Here is a 20,347-nt window from a genome sequence, read left to right as displayed (position 1 = left end):
TGTTCATCTGAGCGCCTGGTCTCAGCTTACTGTGTGTGTGTGTGTGTGTGTGTGTTGTACCTATAGAACCGCCTTGTGTAATGGAGCGTGTGCATGTTGATTTTGTGAATGAGTGTGTGTGTGTGTGTGTGTGTGTGTGTGTGTATGTGTGCTCATTAAATGTTAAAGGCTGTACTGGGATCAGAGCTCAGGACACAACAGAAGCCTAAATCACACACGGACGTCACACAGACTAACGACACGTCTCCATGGTTACAGACCCACAACTTCCCTTCACCACGGTATCATTCTGATGGAGTGTGTGTTAGCAACCACACTGAATGCACTAGTCACATAGCAACACATTAATGCATTCAATGTGGTTGCTAAGGTGTTGCTATGTGGCAGTAATGTGTTCTGTGTGGTTACTAGAGTGTTGCTACTGAGTGTGACTAATGCATTCAATGTGGATACTAGGGTGTTGCTATGCGACTAATGCATTCAATGTGGTTGCTAAGGTGTTAATATGTGTCTCCAATGTGTTCTGTGTAGTTGCTAGGGTGTTTCTATGTGACTAATATGTTCAAGACGCATACTAAGGTGTTGCTATGTGTCTGCAATGTGTTCTGTGTGGTTGCTAGGTTGTTGCTACTGAGTGTGACTAATGCATTCAATGTGGTTCCTAAGGTGCTGCTATGTGACTGTAATGTGTTCTGTGTGGTTGCTAGGGTGTTTATATGTGACTAATATGTTCAAGGTGCATACTAAGGTGTTGCTATGTGTCTGCAATGTGTTCTGTGTGGCTGCTAGGTTGTTGCTTTGTGACTAATACGTTCAATGTGGTTACTAAGGTGTTGCTATGAGACTGTAATATGTTTTGTTTGGTTGCTAGGGTGTTGCTATGTGACTAATGTGTTCAATATGGTTACTAAGGTGTTGCTATGTGACTAATGTGTGGTTGCTAGGGTGTTGCTTTGTGACTAATGCGTTCAATGTGGTTACTAAGGTGTTGCTATGTGACTAATGTGTTCTGTGTGGTTGCTAGGGTGTTACTATGTGATGAATGCATTCAATGTGGTTGCTAAGGTGTTGCTTTGTGTTCTGTGTGGTTGCTAGGGAGTTGCTGTGACTAATGCGTTCAGTGTGGTTACTAAGGTGTTGCTATGTGACTAATGTGTTCTGTGTGGTTGCTAGGGTGTTACTATGTGACGAATGCATTCAATGTGGTTGCTAAGGTGTTGCTATGTGACTAATGTGTTCTGTGTGGTTGCTAGGGTGTTACTATGTGACGAATGCATTCAATGTGGTTGCTAAGGTGTTGCTTTGTGTTCTGTGTGGTTGCTAGGGAGTTGATGTGACTAATGCGTTCAATGTGGTTACTAAGGTGTTGCTATGCATGCGGCTGTAATGTGTTCCGTGTGGTTACTAGGGTGCTGCTATGTGACTAATGCATTCAATGTGGTTGCTAGTCACATAACAACACCCTAGTAACCACACGGAACACATTATAGTCTCATAGCAACACCTTGGCAACCACACTGAACACATTAAGGTCACATAGCAACACCTTAGCATCATGCCTGTGAGTTTTAGATAGGCACACGTCTGGTGATCTGCGTTGAGTTGATCAGCACAGGCACTGAAGGAAGGACGCGGCTCCATTAGCTTCATCTAGCCATCAATGCTAATCTGATTCATCTAAAACTTCACCCGATCTGTCAGCCAATTACGCTCAGCATTACTGAGCGCGTGTCCAATCGCTCATCGATCTGACAGCGGATGTGCCTCGTGTTCCCTGGTGTAAACACGGTTTACTGGCCCATCTCTCACGAGTAATACTATCTGAACTATATTTCACAAGGACAGAAACAAACAGCACCTGAAATACACATGCTGTAATTGTATTGACGAGCCATTATGTCCCTCAGAGAGCCGATGCTCCGCGACTAAAATAGACCGTAAAGACATTTTCTGGCTGGTTTTGATCTGGGACTCACCATCGGTCTGCGATTCTCCACCACGTTCAGACCAACGACTCCCAGGAACGCTCCGAAGCTCAGCTGCCGTCAACAAGAGAACAAAACAACATCGTTGATTCAGCATGCAATAATAACTTGACTTCATCTTTTAGACAAATAATGACAGACTTTAAAGGCGCAGTGTGTAATCTCTACCAGCATCTAGTGGTGAGGTTGTGAATTGCACCCAACAGAAGTTACGGTGGCCGACAGGAAGTGATGTCGTCGTCTGAGATGGCAGAGAGTAGCCAGTAAAACACTGAGGTTTCTTTACAATATAAATTAAGAAATGATGTTTAATTAATTATTCAATAAAACGATGTTATTGCGAATATTATTGTTACTTGTTCATCATTGTGTCAGTGTTTTATTCGCTGACTTTAGTTCGCTTCTTTACACGAAGAACAACATAGTGACAAAACGCGTTTGTCCGCTCAGGGCCACTGTAGAAACATGTGGATGTAAGCGGACCCGCGGTGTGTGTAGAGAGAAATGCCTCATTCTAAGCTAATAAACACATAACCGCAAATTCCTCAAGGCCCCGCCTCCCCCCCTCGTGTCAAAGCGCGTCAATCAAAGTTTACAACATCGCTGAGAAAATTAAGCAGAACTATCCTTCTGGTCACGAAAAGAGAGAAAAAAAACACCATGAGAGTGAATTCACCCTTCGCAGGGAGTTTGATTGACAGGCGATCTGACCAATCATAATCCGCCATCCGCCATTTTCTTCCGACACAGTCAGGAGAGTTAGTAGATAAACGTCGGTGGATTTGAACTTGAAAAACGTGTACTGACGTCTTTCCACGGTCAAAACAACATACCTTCTGATGTTCATTCATGTTTATTTGATGCTATACATGAACTAGAAGGAAGAGATGATCGGTTCTCGAGCGGCTTTAACTGAGTGATCTGTCATGACACATTAAAGAGACACAAAACGCTATTTAATGTTTAAATTTCTTTAAAAAATGACCAATTTGAAAGTTGAGATTTAGTTTGAGATCAAAAGTAAGCTGGTCTGTCCTGTGTGTCAGTGTCCTCTCTGCTCCGTGATGTGTGTTTCACTGCGTGAGAATAATAATGTGTGGCGTGAGAGAGGCGTGGCTTGTCGGACATAGCAACAGTAACAAAAGGGGGCGGGTCTTTGCGAACGGTCAAGTCCGGGAACGGCGATCAGGCAGACTTGTGTTCTCTCCTCTCCAAGTCTGCCGTCAGCAGAGAACAGTTAAGCTGATGTGCTTCTCTCTGTAGTCTGCATGACCCCGCTGGGCATCTCCGTCTGTGTCTTATTCGCTAACGCAGGCCACTTCCAGGGCGAAAGTGAGAGTGAAGTACAAATATTTATTATGTTTGATAAACGACAGAGGGCAACGGTGTTTATAAACTGCAGATCGGAAAAGATAACCGACGCACGTTAACATGCGTGAACGGAGGCTCACTATTGGCCAGCATAACACACATGACCAGCGTCGGCCAATAGTGAGCCTGCGTTCTGACGTACAACCGCTGTTACACTACTGAACTCACTCATTTCAGTAACAGAGAAGCCGATGCAGGAGTGAGACGCTCTCAGATTTAATCAGGAATATCTTCATTTGTGTTCCGAAGATGAAGGAAAGTCTGACGGGGTTTGAACAACACGAGGGAGAGTAATTACTGACAGAATATTCATTTTGGGGTGAACTAACCCTTTAAACCACACAAATGGGTTACATGGCTCAGGGGTCAGGGGTCATGAGGGCCCCAGGGGGGTCGTGATTGGCTCCGCTGTCGACAGATCCTCCTGTATATTACACACTGCACCTTTAAGGCTCAAACTGCGGCTGTCCTGGTGTTTTATTGCTCTAATGAAAGGACAAAACAAAGAGTTCATTAAAGTAATGAAGTGTGAAGTCTTCTCCTCACTCACTATAATCCCGGGATAGTATCCAGACACGGCCACGTTATCCGTGTGTGTGGCCGACAGAAGCCCGACCACCAGAACCAGAACCGAGAGTCCGAACAGAGACACCGAACACCAGAGAGCCGTCCGCCGGCGCTTCACGAACACATCTGCACACACACACACACACACACACACACACGCATGCACGCGCACACACACAAAAACATAAACTATATTATCGCTCAGCCCTAAAAGCATTATAGACATACGTAACAGTTTGACTTTCTGTAAAGTTGCTGTGAATCCATGTGTGTTGTGTATATGTGAGCTATACACATCATTTTGACTTGATAATCACACACAGCTTCTTATATAAAGCTGAATATATATATATATATATATATATATATATATATATATATATATATATATATATATATATATATATACACATCCACCTTGGCCTGAATAGCCTACACTCAGTACAGTCACATGAAGTGATATTCACTATTCTAGCTAACAACAATGTGCTTTAAGAATGTTTTGCTAATATTCCCATTAAGTTGTTTCTGAATGTTCTGTGAAAATGTTTTAAAAACGTTTTTAAAGGGTTAGTTCAGCCAAAACTTAAAATGATCCCATAAGCCATCCTAGTGTTTATGACTATGACTCAGCCGAACACAATCAGAGTTATATTAATCAATATCCTGGCTCTTCCAGCTTTATAATGGGAGTGAATGGAGGAGATTTTGACAGCTGAAAAAGTACTTGGGTGTGTGTTTTATTTTATATTTACCGTTCAATAATGCAATCGCTGCTGTCTGTCTTATAGAAGAGCATGACAGCCAGCGTGTGTTTCGGAACTATTGGGGCTTACATGAACCACGTGACAGCCATAGCGGCGACATCAAAGAGTGTCGCAACTCTTTCTCTCTATGGCTCATGAGAGCGAGTAAATTATGGGATTATTATTTTCATTTTTGGACGAACTATCCGTTTAAAGGAATATTCCATGTGATGATTTTGATGAAACTATTTTAATGTTACTTTTAAATGTTGTCTGATGGTTCTGAAACTAGTAACATTTAAAAAACGTTCAAACAAACATCCAGTTAAAATGTTTCAGAAAATGTAAAACATCAAAGAAAAAACGTTCCATGATTGATGTATTGAACGAACGTTTGTTCATTTATTCGAGAACGTTCCGTGTTTGCAGGATTATAGCAAATCTCGTGTATATCGACGCAAAACGTAAACTATTTTATCGCACAAGCTAAATGAGACTATATGAAGATATTTTAAACATTAACATCTGTAAAACTGCCGGGAAACTATTTTTAATACACAAATACAATTGGCTTGACTGAAGTCTGACATTAGAAACACAAAACGGACAGTAAACGTGTCAAAAGTGTGATAACTGTTAAACACACCAATGCAAAACTCTATCATATGCATAACTGAGGTTTAAAAATAAAACAAGTTAAATTAACTTCATGCATAATACAGCTATTAGATAAATATAACTTAGTTTCTCAATAGAATAATTGCACTTTTTAAATAAATGAAATGATCTTTAAATGCATGCATTAAAAACAGTCTTTATTCTTAAATAAACATCTCTGCGGCGTTTATAAACTTCTCATCACAGAAGCTCTTATGATGGACGGTTATTACAGATGAGCGATCGTTATTACAGATCACATGTTATCATGAGAACAAACGCTCATATAATAACATGATTATTAGTTATTGTATCATAAGTCCTCACCTGCTGGATCCGCGCTGGTCTGCGGCGCGTTCTGCTGCATCGCGTCTGATGTCACACACACACACACACACACAGAATCCTATCCACAAAATAAAGTTTATATTTTCCTCCGTGTTTATAATAATTCCTCTCAGGTAAAGTGTCGCGCGCGGGACTGACAACAAAAACTCACGCGACTGAGGAACTGACGGTGACGCACGAGCGGGGCGCGCGCACGAACACACACACACACCACACACACACACACACACGCACACACACACGCACACGCACACGCACACGCACACGCACACGCACACACACACACACACACACGCACACGTAGAATCTATTTTACTGGCTAAAAAAAGAAATTAGAGCTTAAAGCCTGACTGTAAAGTAAAGTTTTTCAAGACAGACTTTGAATGACAACACTTGCCTAAAAACATTTTAAACCCAGAAAAATATGCTCTATATATTTCCAGACTCGATTGAATTTAATTATTTAACCAAACGTTTTCATTTTAGTTGAAATTTATTTAAATCAAATGGATTTACTCAATCTTTTTTTTACTCTTTCTTTTAAGCCCAGTTTGAATTTCATGAAGGAAACCATAAAACATTCGATCCAACTGAAGAAATACAATACTGAATTTCAATTATCAAGCAGAGAAATACTTTATTTAGGACTTTATTTACATAAAACAATCACAACAGAACATTAAAAAGAGAAATGAAGTTCGTAAGAGAATCAGAAGCTCCAGCTGTGAAGATCAGTGATGAATGACAGACAGACAGTGATTGAGTTCAGAAGATCGTTCACGCTAGCATCAGCGTCGTCACTGCGTTGGGCAGGCGTTAGCGTTGACGTTAGCATCGGCGTCGGGCTCCGAGGCAGAAGCGCCGGGAATCTGCCACCAGTCGTCTTGCGGAGCGGCACTCGATCTCACGCCGGACTCTGAAATAACATTCATTTCAATTAATCATTATGAAATTACAGTAATTCCAGCTGTAAAGCAGCTCTACAGGAGACAGTGTCGTCATTCAGATCAATTTATCCAATTCAATATCACTCAATGCTGAAAAGTTCATCAATTTATGAAAAATTCAATTAATATTATTCGGCTCAATTCAGTTAGGTGTTGATTCAATTAAGTTTAATTGGTCTCAATGTTACAAAGTTCAATTAGTGGAGATGCTTTACAGCAGAGTTGAATTTTTCATAATTATTCAATTTTGCAACATTGACGCTGTTATTGAACTGAATCGATCTGAATGACGACGCCATTGTGTTTAGAGATTAACTGAATTTTTCATAATTGATGAATTTTGCAGCATTGACCGTTATTGAGCTGAATAATGACATCATCCTCTGTAGAGCTGCTCACAGCTGGAGCTGAAGACATTCATTATTCAGCTCAGTTCAGTTCAAGTCGTGGTGTTCTCATGCGAGTGTCAGTGGGGTCAGATCAACAGTACTTTATGAGTATTAATCATCTTTTAAACCTCAAATGGTCAAGGAAATGAAACTCCATCAAGTGACTAACAGAAACCGTGTCCGAACCAGAAGAGACGAGATTCCAGTGACAAACGTGAGACTCTCTCCCCGACGCCACAACCCGGCAACCAGACGTTAATATTCATATTCAGCAGGATTTCATTTCCCTTGTTCACTCCTCACCAGACCCAATGTGAAACAGTGCCCCAAAACGCAAGTTAGTGAGAACCCCCCCCACACACACACGTGCAGTTTACCCTCGTCATCAGAGTCAGAGGAGTCCAGGAGCGGCTCGGCCGATGAACACGACACCTCTGACATCACAACACACACACACACACACACACACACACACACACACACACACACACACACACAGAGTATGTAAAACTCCTGTGCCAGACATCCACACAATCAATATCACGATACGGCTTGATTGTCATTAAATACACACCGCACCGGTTTCCGAGTAATGCACGTCATTTACGCGCCTGACGTACGCGTGTGTGTGTGTGTGTGTAAACGAGGAGTGCCGCGCTTTACTCTGAAACCAGCAGTGCATTTTTATATTTGCCAGCAACCCGTCAAAATAAAAGCTTGATGTTTACCATTTGAAAATGAAGACGTAAATATAAGTATAATTTCAGTAAAATAAAATTACTATGTAAAATGCATTACTGTATCACAATCAAATCTATTGTAATTTTATAGCCATCAGAATTAGTCAAACAGTGGGAAAGTGGCCTAAGGAAAAAAAAGAATGTTTCAAAGAAACAGCAAGTAACGAAAATAGTATTTTCTACTTAAACCTACTCCAAAAATCTTTGTTTTAAGTATATCTTAATATTTATTAAACTAAAGCTTTTCCTTTAAAAAAAAAAAAAAAACTGAAGTTGCTTTTTTTATAGTGAAATTTAAATTTTATTTATTTATATTAGAGCTGCACAATTCTGGATAAACTGAGAATCACGTTTTCATTGTTTCAAATAGAGATCAGATTCACACAACTAAAATAAATAAGATGGAAATTACTAGAGATTGACAAAAATATTAAATGCATAAATTACAATGAATATTTAAAGAAATTTGTTTGAACGACTGATTCAATGACTCACTTAAACAACTGGATGAATCTAAGTTAACGAATTTGTTGTCATTTAGGAATAAGATCACGATCATTAAACGATTAATCATGCAGCTCTAATTTGTATTTTCCATGCAGATGAACTCAATAAATCACCCTGCTTGTTCTAGAATGATTCAGTCTTTCCAAATATCATCTGGAGAAAGTTCCAGTGTTTTCCCCGCATCACAGAAAAGCTAAATCTCGCCGCGTCAGTTCAGTGGATTGTAGACCTCGAGTCTGGAGCTGAAGTTCATGCATACGTGTCCTCGTATAGGCAAAACACAGCGCGAGCGTCATTCGGGCTTCAGTGTGTGTGAGAGATTTAAATGAATCGAGTCAATTCACACAGAACATGCAGGATTCGTATTTAAATAGTGTTTGCGTTTAATATTCACACACACTAGTCTATATCACGATTTGATTTTAAGTGTACTGAACTGCTTTATATTTATTTATCAAAATAATCACAAATTCCGTGAAATTCCGCGTTATACAGTAAATTCCGTTTTTATGACTGGATTCTGTCCGCGTTATCTGCATCGCAAAAATATGTTTTTATATGTGTGTGTGTGTGTTTGACTGGTAGGGGAAGCGCTGCAGTGGTTTGGTCAGGGTCGGTTATGGCGGTGCAGAACGAGTACCTGGCATGGTCCCGAGGCTGGAGTTGTCGAAGAACTGAGTGGGATGGCCGAGGGAGATGGGAACGCTGGAGCGTGTGTCGAAGATCTTGCTCTTGGGAGAGTCGAGGAAGGCTCTCTTCGGGGAGTTGAGCTCAGTCACGCTCAGCGGCGGCTGCCGTTTCTTCGGCGTACATGGAGCGTCTCTCACGCTCTCCTTGATCTTATACGCTCGCCGCTTCCACTTGTGGAGCTCCTCCTGCTGCTTGCTCACCAGACTACAAGAGGAGGGACACAGGGCAGATTAGGGTTAACACACACACACACACACACACACACACGTCTAGAGTTTTGGATCTGTAATTTTTTTTACGTTTAAAAAAAAGTCTCTTCTGCTCACCAAGGCTGCGTTTATTTGATCAAAAAATCATTAAAAATTATGACAATTTAAAATGACTTCTCTATGTGAATATATAGTAAAGTGTGAATGTTCAGCATCATTACTCCAGTCTTCAGTGTCACATGATCCTTCAGAAATCACTCTAATATGAGGATCTGATGCTCAAGAAACATTTATGACTATTATCAGTGTTGAAAACAGTTGTGTACACATTTTTTCTGGATTCTTTGATGAATACACGGTTCAAAAGAGCAGCATTTATCTGAAAAAGAATCTTTTGTAACATTATGTCTTTACTGTAACTTTTGATCAATTTAATTCATCCTTGATCAGTAAAACTATTGATTTTTTTTGAATGCTTGAGACTACTGAATGCTTATTGAGAGGATTCAGGGCGTCACTGAAACGCAGTGATTAATTGAGATGAATGAAGAGATGTTTCAGTGCGGTTACCTCTCCAACTGAGCGTTCTTCTTCTGAAGCTCCTCGATCTTCTCTTTGAGGGATGTGACCGCTCTGGGGTTTGAGCCCAATTTCATGTCAAACTCGTCACCGTCTGCGACTGCAGAAGACATTTACAACACTTATATGAAGTCACATGACCTCAACACTGAATCTGTTTCTCTCTTAAAGGGCTAGTTCACCCAAAAATAAATTCTGTCATCAATGCCATTCAAACCCACAGGACTTTCGTTCATCTTCGGAACACAAATCCGAGAGATTTGTCCCTCGACTAAAAAGTCTGTTCAGCTAAAACTGATGTTTCAAAACGTTCATGTTCTGGAGATGAACAAATGTCTTATTGGTTTAGGATTACATGAGGGAATAATTGTTTTTTGGGAGAACTAAACCTTTAATTCATGTTCCTACTCTTTTTGTATTCTACAAAAAACATCCATCTTCATAATCACATCCATATTCAAAGAGTTTCTTTTCATCCAACATTTTCAGGCTAGACGCCATATTGAATTTAACACGGCTGGAAACGAGGGATTGACTCGGTCTTTATAATGATGCGTGCACTAAAAGGTCCAAGATCATGTCATTTTCAAAACTCACAACCGTTTTATAAAGTTGTCTACTTATTTTTTTTTTCCCAGAAGGGTGTTTTGTCAGCTGGACCATCAGTACGTGGTTAAACATGGCGATCCATCGAACTCACTGTAGTTCGGTCCCTCACAGCCTTGTGTTTTATTTACTCAGTAATAAACATGCTCTACAGAAACAATGTTTGGTTGCTGTTTTAACGGCCAGCTTCCTTGGCTATTTTCACGGCGAGAAGCAAGTTAAACTACACTGTAAAAAATGATCGTAATTTTAACGGTAAAAGACTGTAAAAATGCTACAGTGAAACTGTTAATTGGTTAACAAAGTTTCCGTACTATATACAGTAAATAACTGTGATAGATCTAACGGTACATTTAATGTAATTTTACTGTAACATACCGTTAAATTTACAGTTTTTGAAAGTGAAAAAACAACTCATTGTATAATTTACAGTGAAAAACCGTAAATTGACATTCCCACAATTCCCTGTGACACTTCACATTTGATGTATTTTTGTTGAAATAACTGTTTGCTTCTTCATAGTTTTTTTCGTTTTTTTTTTTTTATGTTATGTACATTAGGGGTTTATGTTGCATTTAATGTTAAATTAATGTTTATTGCATTTTTAAAATTTCATGTGTTACCATGATGGTGTTTAATGTTTGTGTAAATGACACTGTGCAGCTTCTATATATATTAGTATTAACTTTCTTGTGGAAGAACTGCTTGTGTTGAGCTTGGATTGATAATGTGACTCATCACTACTGTGATTGGTGGTTATCAGTGTACAAAACAGATATTAATACTTCAATAGGACGGTAAATTAACATTATATCATATTACTGAAATCCAATGTTAAATATACAGTTTTTTTATTCAGTTTTTTCAGTTCCGTAAAAATAACGGGAAGAAATTACCATTTTTTTTTACAGTATTTTTCCGTTTTTTTTTAACAGAAATTCTCGCGCCCCTGCTGCCAGAAAATTTCCGGTTTTTTTTTGTTTTTTTTTACAGTGTATAAGAATCATTTAAAAATATAAATTTGCATATAACAAAAATGAATTCAGGGTCTTTAAAAAACGATTGATCACATGGTGAAACACTTTAAGAGTTCAGATCTGCACGGACTCTTACATGACTGCTCATCGTCCTGCTGCACCTTCCTCAGGGTCTCCTTCAGCTTGCGGATGACATCGGCTCTGTGCTCCAACATGGAGCTCATCTGTGCGATTCTAGAAGGAAAGAATCACAGGAGAACGTTACACACTCTTCCCAGTCTCCGGATCTCCACGACGCTAATAAACCGGCTTCAGTCAGTATTACAGCACGCACTCTTTCTCATGGCTCGTGGAGACTGCGATGTGATCCAGCTCCATTTTGACGAGTTTGTCCTTCAAGCCGGCGAGTTCAGCGGCAGCCGGTGTCATGTTCTTCTTAAACAGGACCTGCGGGACAAATTTAAGGAAAAATACCCAGCATGAAGTGGATGCAGAGAGACACCCAAGGTGAAAACCATCTGACGGTACGGCAGCCGTGACACTAGCTATGTTTGCATCTAAAGTTGTGAGTTAAAACATTTGCAAATAAAGTTAATGCGATATTCCATTTCCGTTTTATTCATTGGTCCGCTGGTTTCTCCAGTTATCCAATCACAGCTGACGCTGAGCCAAAGTCACATGAGGTTTATTGAGGGATTTATTCAGTAAATGTTTCCATCGTAGTTTATGTGCGTGACGACTTATCAGATAAAACAATTATCCACCTCAATTAAGCGTAATTATCCGATTTTTAGAATTTATGCAGATCTTCGCATTTCCATCCAGCGGATGAAAGTGTATACGCCTCAAGTGAGCACGAACGTTTCTTATGCATATTTAAGAAATTATGCGCATCTTGCCATTTCCATCAAGCGCTTATGTGACATCACAAAATTTGGATAATAGTTGGATGGAATCATAGCTATTGGTTCACCCAGACCGATATCTGCTCCGCCTATGGTCACAATATAACAATTAACAGTTTGTTTAAAAAACTTAAATTAAATAAAAAAAAAACACAGAAATTCACACAAAATCACATAATGTTTCTGTTCAGTGTATAGTTTTTACTTCAATAGGGAAAACCTAGATGTGTGCTGATGATCTAAACTGGGTTTCACATTCCTGCTTCCTCTTTATTAACTCAACTGTCCAATGACCATCATTAAGTCAACAAATAACGAACCTCTGACTCTTTAAGTTTAGCCTCCAGGTTCTGAATGAGGCCTTGCTTCTGCTTGAGCTGAGCACTGAGTTCCTGGAGCTGAAGATGTGTCCGGTTTGAAGAATCAGCCTGAAGCTTCAGTTCCTTCATCTGTTCCCGAATCTCCTGCCAGACAAACAATGGGTAATGCTTCACGATCAGCTACTTAAACTACCAATAAGCAATGAATTTGTAACAATATTCATTAATCTGTTGAACTTAGTTAATATAAAGAGTGTAATTTCTCCAGAAGATCCAATCTTGACAATTTTTATCAAATTACAAGGTTAAAGGTGCAGTGTGTAAGAGTGACAGCTAGTGGTCGAGATGGGAACTGCAATCCAAATTCAAAATATCAGAGATCGTTGTTGCCCCGCCTTCTCAGACTCGACACTCACACGGGTTGCCAGTTTGAGGACACACAATAGGAACGTGCGCAATTGCCAATGATTCAAGGAGACTTAAGTTGATAAATTGTAAGTTGATTTATCCGTGTTTTAATATGCTCTCATTCATTGAAATTTGTAGATGGATAGAGGCTTTTTAGGCAGTGTGGAATCTTCAATCTCTGACCCAGTTTGTTTGCTGCAATACACCGTTTCCCGCCAACTGGCACCCGGGGTGTTGAGATATTATTGGCTGAACTGGCAGTGGGCGGAGTCACAGACCAAAACAAAAACCGACTGACAACATGGAACGTGTAAAATAACTGGCTGTAGAAGTGTTTTCAGAGAAACGAGGATGTGAACTTAGCATGTTTCCTGAATATCTGCAAACATACAGTATTTTTATGCTTTAGTAGAGTTAAAAAAAAAAAGTTACAGCACCTTTAAAAAAAAAACATATGCATGGATTGTCTAATTGTTCACAATAAGATGCACATTACATAAATTGCCCGCTCCGTACCTCCATCTGCTTCTGCGTTCTCTGCAGTTGCAGCGACAGACTGAGATTGTCCTGCAGGAGTTCAGCCTCAGTTTTGGGAAGCGTGCCGTTTAGCGCTTTCAGCAGAGTCACAGTCTCCCTCCTCAGATCCTTCAGCCTTCGCTCAGACTCGGATGATGATGATTTAAGCAGCGAGACCTCAGACTCGCAGTCGTTCAGCAGAGCCTGTTGACGAGCACAGATTGGTCAGGAAAGAGGAGCAAAACAAAAACAGATAAAAAAAACCATTACAAAACACGCATTACTCACAATATAATGTGCATTCAGATGCGCGAGGACTTTTGTGCGACGCGCGATCTGTTGCTCGTGGAGCTGTACAATAGCGGCGACCTGAGGAGACGTTAGCAGAGCCTTGAGATCCGAGAGCGCGCGAGTCCTGTGCTGACACTCCTCTGATACGAGCACCGAGTGTTTGGCTACACCGTCCTCCAGAACCCTAAGAACACACTCCAGATTCTGATGAACACACAAAATAAGATACTTCAGTATTAGAGAGTAACATGGAAAACTACAGTCAAGTCATTCATCAGTATGGAGTGCCACAAGGCTCAGTACTGGGACCGTACAACAACCGTAGAATTATTCAACGTAGAACAATTTGTGAACTGAGTAAACATGAATGGTTGAAATTGCCAAACAACGAACATGATCACACCTGCAGGTACTGTTGTCGTCTTTCCACCAGATCTGAGAGTCTCTGATCCCAGACCTGTTGTAAGTCGTCCTGAAGTGACGGTGAAGCCACAGCCGGAGCCCGAGCCGTGAGGACGAGCAGGTCCTGCAGTCGAGACTCCTCGAACGAGGCCATGTCACGCCGGACCTCCGTCTCGAAGTGAGTCTTGCAGCGCTGCGCTAGTCTCCTGTACGCCTCCTGCAACATCGTGTTTCGCTTACGTTAACACTTCAGTAGGGGTGTAACGATACCCTCACGTCACAATCAATAGTATTGCCATACTCCAAGACATATGAATACAATAATTCATGATTATTTTAGACAAATCTATTTGTACTGTCACTGACTAGATATACTTAAAATAACGTAGGCCACTTTTTACTGGTAACAGACATTTGGCATTATCAGGACCACAGATATTCCCCCATTGCATTATTATGCATTATACATTATATAAAGTAGTTTAATGTAGGACTGACACTAAAACTCTAAACTATACACAACACAGTCACTATCCACGGTACATAGTTGCATTTTTGTATTGCGATATATTGTTACGCAGAACATTATATATACGACTCTTACCGCAATCTTGATCAGCACGGTGTTCAGTCTAGTGGTTTGTGTGGTGTGCATCGCGTGGACGTTTCTCTGCGCCACTGGAATGAACTGAACCAGCTGATAGATCACCGCCCACTCTTCACGACTGACGTCCTGTAACGCGTCAGTGGGGCGATCGATGATTAGCTGGAGCTTCACAAAGGCCGCCTTCACATGGAAGTAAAACCTCACGTCAGATTTCTGGTCAAAGAGTCTTGAAGTTCACATGTAAACCAAATGTTTCAGACGCATCAGCATTTACCTGCAGCTTCTCCTCAGACGCATCGATCTCCGAAATCAGACGAGCAGACCGGTGTTTGGACTGCGTGTTCCTCTGATCAGAAGACACGCTGGCGTTCACCTCAGTGAGAGACTGAAACACAACGACACTCGGCTTAAAAAAAAAAACAAGTGAAGAATTAAAGGGATAGCTCAGCCAAAAATGAAAACTCATCACTTGCTCCAAACCAGGCTAAAACCAAACTCTGGTTAGAGGGACAAAAACATCTCAGGTTTCATAAGAAAGATCTTATTTGGGGTTCAAATATTAACCAAAGCCTTATGGGTTTGGAACATTGAGGGAGAGTAAATGACCGTCTTAAGCGGAGATCTGGTTATTCAGGGTTGGAAACACGACTCAGACTCTCACCAGACTGAGCGAATGGACTTCAGACTCCAGCAGGATCTTCTGCTTCTCCAGTTGCTCTGCTTTAGACTCGATGTGTGTCAGCTGTGGTGGAGAACAACAGGGTTAACACAAACATACGCTCACTAGCCAGTGAAGTCTGATCTACGGTCACACACACTCTTGACGGGATAGGTCACCCAAAAATGGAAAACTAGTGGTTCCAAACCCGTAAGACTTTTATCCATCTTTAAAACACAAATGAAGATATTTTAATTAAATCTGAGCGATTTCGGTCCCTCCAATGACAGCTACGCAACCTCCACTTTGTCGCTTCAAAAGGTTCATAAAGCGATCAAATAGAGAGAAGAAAACTAATCCATATTAATTGAATTCTGAAGCGACTCGACCGCTTTATATGAACAGACTGTGTGCGTCGATTCAATGTTCATTAAATCGAGTCTCTCTAAACCACTCGAGTCATATGATTAGTTTTACGATCTCTTTATGAACTTTTTGAAGCATGAAAGTAACAAAAGTCTCATTGGTTTGGAACGACATGAGGGCGAGTAAATGATGAATTTATTTTCAGGTGAACTGACCCTTTAAAATGAGATATTACCAAAGTGGGTTTTCAGAGACGAAGTTGAAAGGTTCTTCATTGTTCAGAACCATTATTTTCTTAGTGTGAAGAACACTAACAATCTAAAGAACCTTTCTTGCAATGGAAAGATTCCATATTAATAAAGGCTCTTTATTGGCATTGATGGTTCCATGAAGAACCTTTATGAGTTTATGAAATTTTGCGATTACATGGCTTTCATTGACCTGACCCCTGACATCAGATCCAGTATGTAGAAGTGAGATTTATTCCGGTTCACGCACTCTTCCCCCTCACCTTCTCCAGCTTTCCCTCCAGTTCTCGTCTAAGCTGATCCCTCTCTTTTGTGACGTCTCTTAAAGACTCGAGGACCTGCTCAGCGCGAGTCTTCTCGTCCTCCAGCTGATCAGTCACACCACTGAGAGACTGCAGCTCCTCGCTCAGACGGTCTCTCTAAAGAAACAACAGATCACTTTAAAGGGGACACATCATGAAAATCTGACTTTGTGTAACTGCTATAATCGGCGCTTCTAACAACCCAGAAAATGTGAAAAGTGAAACCCAGTAACTGTGTTCTGGTGAGGCTTTCTCTGCAAGCATGTCTAAAATAAGCCGATCAGATTTCGCTCTCCTTCTGACGTATGAAGAGAATCTAATTATAATATTACCGGCCCTTAATCTGCACGTTTACACACACCAGCCGACATTTGGCTCCACACTCGACAACAGAGACCAGTTCTAACGCAATGATGAAGATCCAGCAGAGCCTGAAGCTGTTCTGTGGTTGAGCACAGACGAGCTCTGAACACTATTGACCAGAACATGTCACCGCTGTCTAGGGTTGCAAAGGGGCGGAAAATTTCCGGAAAGTTAAGCTGGGGAATTTTGGAAATATTCATTACCACGGCAACCGCTTGCGCGTCCACTCTGAAAGTAACTGTACACATAAGAGACGGATTGATACATTATTTAAGGTTATTTCTATTCGTTAGAATATTGATATATGAACTTGTCAAGTAAGCCCCGTTGTGAGCATGTGCGTCTCTCTAAACTTTCAGTGTGCTGCACTGCTCTAGTTGACTTCTGCGCCTTCCCCCCCGAAAATATCACGTTAATTTTGAAAACGTAATTCCTTTTGTGGATCCTCTTGACCTATGAACTTTGACAAATATCAGTGTCTCAGTCTCACGCACGCTGAGTTAACCACGCCTACTTATTTACATGTCGCGGTATACACGTAATAAAAAAATCTGTTACGGTTGACATTTTCTTCCGCGGTAACGATATATACCGTCATACCGCCCAGCCCTACTTATGTGGTAAATAAAGTTATGCTAGCTTATTTAGCATCTAACTAATCAGCTTGCTATCTACTAGATGAATACATTTGTATGTGATATTTGCAATTTAAACATTTAATAAATATATTTCCCCATAATATCATCAAAACTTACTTCACTTTGTTTAGTCCACAGGCTCAAATGTGTGCCTTCAATAGTCTTGTGCTTTGGGCGTCTGTACATGTGATGGAGGCATGCACAGTGCCAGTAGGGGGTGTGGTCTCAATAGCCATGCAGTGTGCAGTAAACAGTGTGCTATGTGCATGTGATTGAGGAATGGCATGGATATTCAAGTGTATTTGAATGGCATCTGTTTGTTTTAGTCAAGATTATGCTAAAATACACTTTCCTCAATTATATTTAAGTTCCCTATGAAGAACCAACCCTGAACTTTGAAAATTCCCAGTTTATTCCCGTTTATTCCCATAAATTCCTGTTAATTCCCTTAAATTCCCATGGAAAGTTTCCATCTTTGAAAATTCCCAGAATTTTGCAACCCTACCGCTGTCTTATAAAGACCTCAGGAACTGTGGACACTTGTGGAGAAGTTCAACATGATGATGAGATGATCAGTGTAACTCCACAACAACTACAGAAATGTCTCCACTAACATTCAGAAGCTCTTCCTGAGTCTCTCCGTAAGGCTGCGCTCGCTACTGGTTATTCTGGGATTCTGGATGAGTGAGATTGGCCTGTTCTGTTATTGCCGGAGTTTCTGAAGCTCGTGTAAAGACTCCGCCCTCTTCTGAACGGAGGCGGGGCTAAAGCTCATTTGCATTTAAAGGGACAAACAGAAACGGCGTGTTTTTGCTCACACCCAAAAAGGGGCAAATGATCTGGAGTTCTGAGCTTATATTTCACAGACACATTCTGGAGACACCAGAGATTTATATTACATATTGTGAAAAGGAGCATGTGTCACCTTTAAGAACGGTGCTGTTTTTTATAGCAGTGTGAGCTAAAATGAGCAGATTAACACGCTTACGGTCTGTTCGCTCTTCTGCAGATCGAGCCTCAGTTGCTCTCCCTCCTCCCTCGTTCTCCTCAGGGTCTCCAGGAGCTCATCCTTCTCTTCTGTAAGCGAGGTGAGGTTTGTTTGGAGGTTCTGGATCTCCGTGTTGTGCTGGTCTCGTACGGCACTCAGAGCCGACAGATCTTCACTCATTTGACTCAACTGAGAGGAAACAGAGTAAGAGATTCAGCATTGAATCACTCACCCGTCACATCACATGCAAGGGTTGCTGATCCGTGTCTAAGAGCACTCACTAGGACCGAATCATTAAAATATCAGGGAATTTGGCAAATGTTGGATGAATCAAAAGCAGGGCTGCATGCTTAATCAAAAAGGGATATGGACAAGTAACATCAATATTCGAATATGCATAAAAAAGAAAAAGAATAAACCTGCACGTTCGAATGCAAAAACCGTGCATTCAATTTTTTTGGTGTGTGAAGAGGTGCACGAGTGTGTGTGTGTGCGCGTGAGAGCTGGAAACGCTCAGAGAGCTCTCAGTATGCGAGTGTGTGATCAAGAGCGTCTGGTGTGTGTGATGATCTATCTGTAGATGTAGAGTAGAAGTAGAAGTGAGTGTTTCTGAATGTCAGTTTGCTGTTGTGTGTTCATGTAGTTCATTACGCTGTGTGTTGAAGTGTGTTTTCTCAGGTCACTGATGCACTTACAGTTTTATGCACTATTGTAACCTCATTTTTCCTGCATGCACATTAAAGAAATTATACTTTAAGAACAATTGTTTCAAAAGTTAACTTTAAAAAGTGAATGTCATTTCAATAAAAGATGGTTTATATTTGCTTATTGCGCTCGCTTGCGTCCTCTTGTGGAGATAGGAGACAATACAGCAGTTTCTGCATTTAACATTAAGCCTTGCCTTTAGAAATTGAGTTCTGCTAATATTTAAGAAAGAAATCTGAATTTAGCCTTTACCCTCCGCTGAAGATGGGACTCCTTCGCTTCGCTCTGCTCCATCAGCTCCACCTTCTCTTTCTGCTGCTGCTTCAGTTCCTCCTTACTCACGTGGAGCAAATCCTGATACATCTTAGACTGCAGGAGAGAACAAAAACAGTCAGTGGCGTTGAGGACCTCAGAGGACGTTACAGTGATGTCATGAATCCTCACAGTCGCTGCTGCCTCCTGAAGGTCCTTCTGGATCATCTCTCTCCGACTCCTCAGAGACTCCAGCTCCTCCGTCAGAGCCTGAATCTGGACACAAAGAAATCGCACAACATGAGTCAAGGAACTGGTTCCACTTTTCCCACAATTTATCCCGTTTTCCAACTGTTAGCTGGTTAGGAATGAAATGGCTTGAATTTATTCACATTTCTACTGTTGAATCCAGCGTATCATCAGCACTCGATTCGCTTCCATGGTGCTGTCAGTCTGTGAGCTACACTAAACGCTATTGGCTGTTTGAAAAGGGGGACTCATTGCAACACGGCTCACAGTTCCAATTTAATTAAATAAAACCCGGTTCTCTATTGCTGCAGAACTCAACATGTAATATGTAGAGAACACACAGACCGTTACGCACCTGCTGAAGCTGGGTCATCTGATCAGACTCCTGATGTTTCTTCTGTTTGAGCTCTCCTTGGACCTGGATCAGCTGGAGAGAGAGAGAGATTTTATTGAGAAAACACTTAAACTGCTTCAGTCCTTCAGAAAAGGCACACAGAAAATATTCATGAAATCAAAATGGACAATTCTTGTAATGCAATTCATCCAATCAATCCCCCACAGACACAATCAAGCCCCGCCCACATTTGTTCTTGTTCCAGAAGCGTTTCACTAACACCATGCTAATACTGTGTTTGACCCCCTTTCACCTTCAGAACCGCCTTAATTCTACGTGGCATTGATTCAACAAGGTGCTGAAAGCATTCTTTAGAAATGTTGGCCCATATTGATAGGATGGCATCTTGCAGTTGATGGAGATTTGTGGGATGCACATCCAGGGCACGAAGCTCCCGTTCCACCACATCCCAAAGAT

General features: G+C 41.0%; 2 protein-coding genes across 4 annotated transcripts in view; both read right to left on the bottom strand.

Moving 5' to 3' along the window:
• tmem255b (transmembrane protein 255B) overlaps positions 1–5,848 on the bottom strand; it is a 33,894-nt gene extending 28,046 nt beyond the window's left edge. Inside the window, exons 1-3 of the mRNA XM_081361291.1 lie at positions 5,654–5,848; positions 3,907–4,049; positions 1,977–2,039 (exon numbers count right to left, since the gene is read on the bottom strand). Coding sequence (XP_081217417.1) covers positions 1,977–2,039; positions 3,907–4,049; positions 5,654–5,693 — 246 coding nt within the window. The 5' untranslated portion in view covers positions 5,694–5,848. The remainder of the gene's footprint in view (positions 1–1,976; positions 2,040–3,906; positions 4,050–5,653) is intronic.
• A 440-nt stretch (positions 5,849–6,288) lies between these two features.
• Positions 6,289–20,347, bottom strand: part of cenpe (centromere protein E) — a 38,315-nt gene continuing 24,256 nt past the window's right edge. Inside the window, exons 38-55 of one of the 3 annotated variants that reach the window (XM_081362164.1) lie at positions 19,892–19,963; positions 19,480–19,563; positions 19,288–19,404; positions 18,331–18,519; positions 16,303–16,458; positions 15,429–15,509; positions 15,042–15,173; positions 14,765–14,947; positions 14,162–14,377; positions 13,756–13,962; positions 13,468–13,671; positions 12,544–12,687; positions 11,653–11,765; positions 11,455–11,552; positions 9,727–9,835; positions 8,898–9,151; positions 7,388–7,444; positions 6,289–6,590 (exon numbers count right to left, since the gene is read on the bottom strand). In XM_081362164.1, coding sequence (XP_081218290.1) covers positions 6,472–6,590; positions 7,388–7,444; positions 8,898–9,151; positions 9,727–9,835; positions 11,455–11,552; positions 11,653–11,765; positions 12,544–12,687; positions 13,468–13,671; positions 13,756–13,962; positions 14,162–14,377; positions 14,765–14,947; positions 15,042–15,173; positions 15,429–15,509; positions 16,303–16,458; positions 18,331–18,519; positions 19,288–19,404; positions 19,480–19,563; positions 19,892–19,963 — 2,535 coding nt within the window. In that variant the 3' untranslated portion in view covers positions 6,289–6,471. The remainder of the gene's footprint in view (positions 6,591–7,387; positions 7,445–8,897; positions 9,152–9,726; positions 9,836–11,454; positions 11,553–11,652; positions 11,766–12,543; positions 12,688–13,467; positions 13,672–13,755; positions 13,963–14,161; positions 14,378–14,764; positions 14,948–15,041; positions 15,174–15,428; positions 15,510–16,302; positions 16,459–18,330; positions 18,520–19,287; positions 19,405–19,479; positions 19,564–19,891; positions 19,964–20,347) is intronic. The other 2 variants (XM_081362165.1, XM_081362166.1) reach the window with 2 other exon arrangements.

Source organism: Scardinius erythrophthalmus (assembly GCF_964197995.2).
Source record: "Scardinius erythrophthalmus genome assembly, chromosome: 3".
NCBI classification, from domain to species: Eukaryota; Metazoa; Chordata; class Actinopteri; order Cypriniformes; family Leuciscidae; genus Scardinius; species Scardinius erythrophthalmus.
This window is presented reverse-complemented; position numbering and strand designations above follow the sequence as displayed.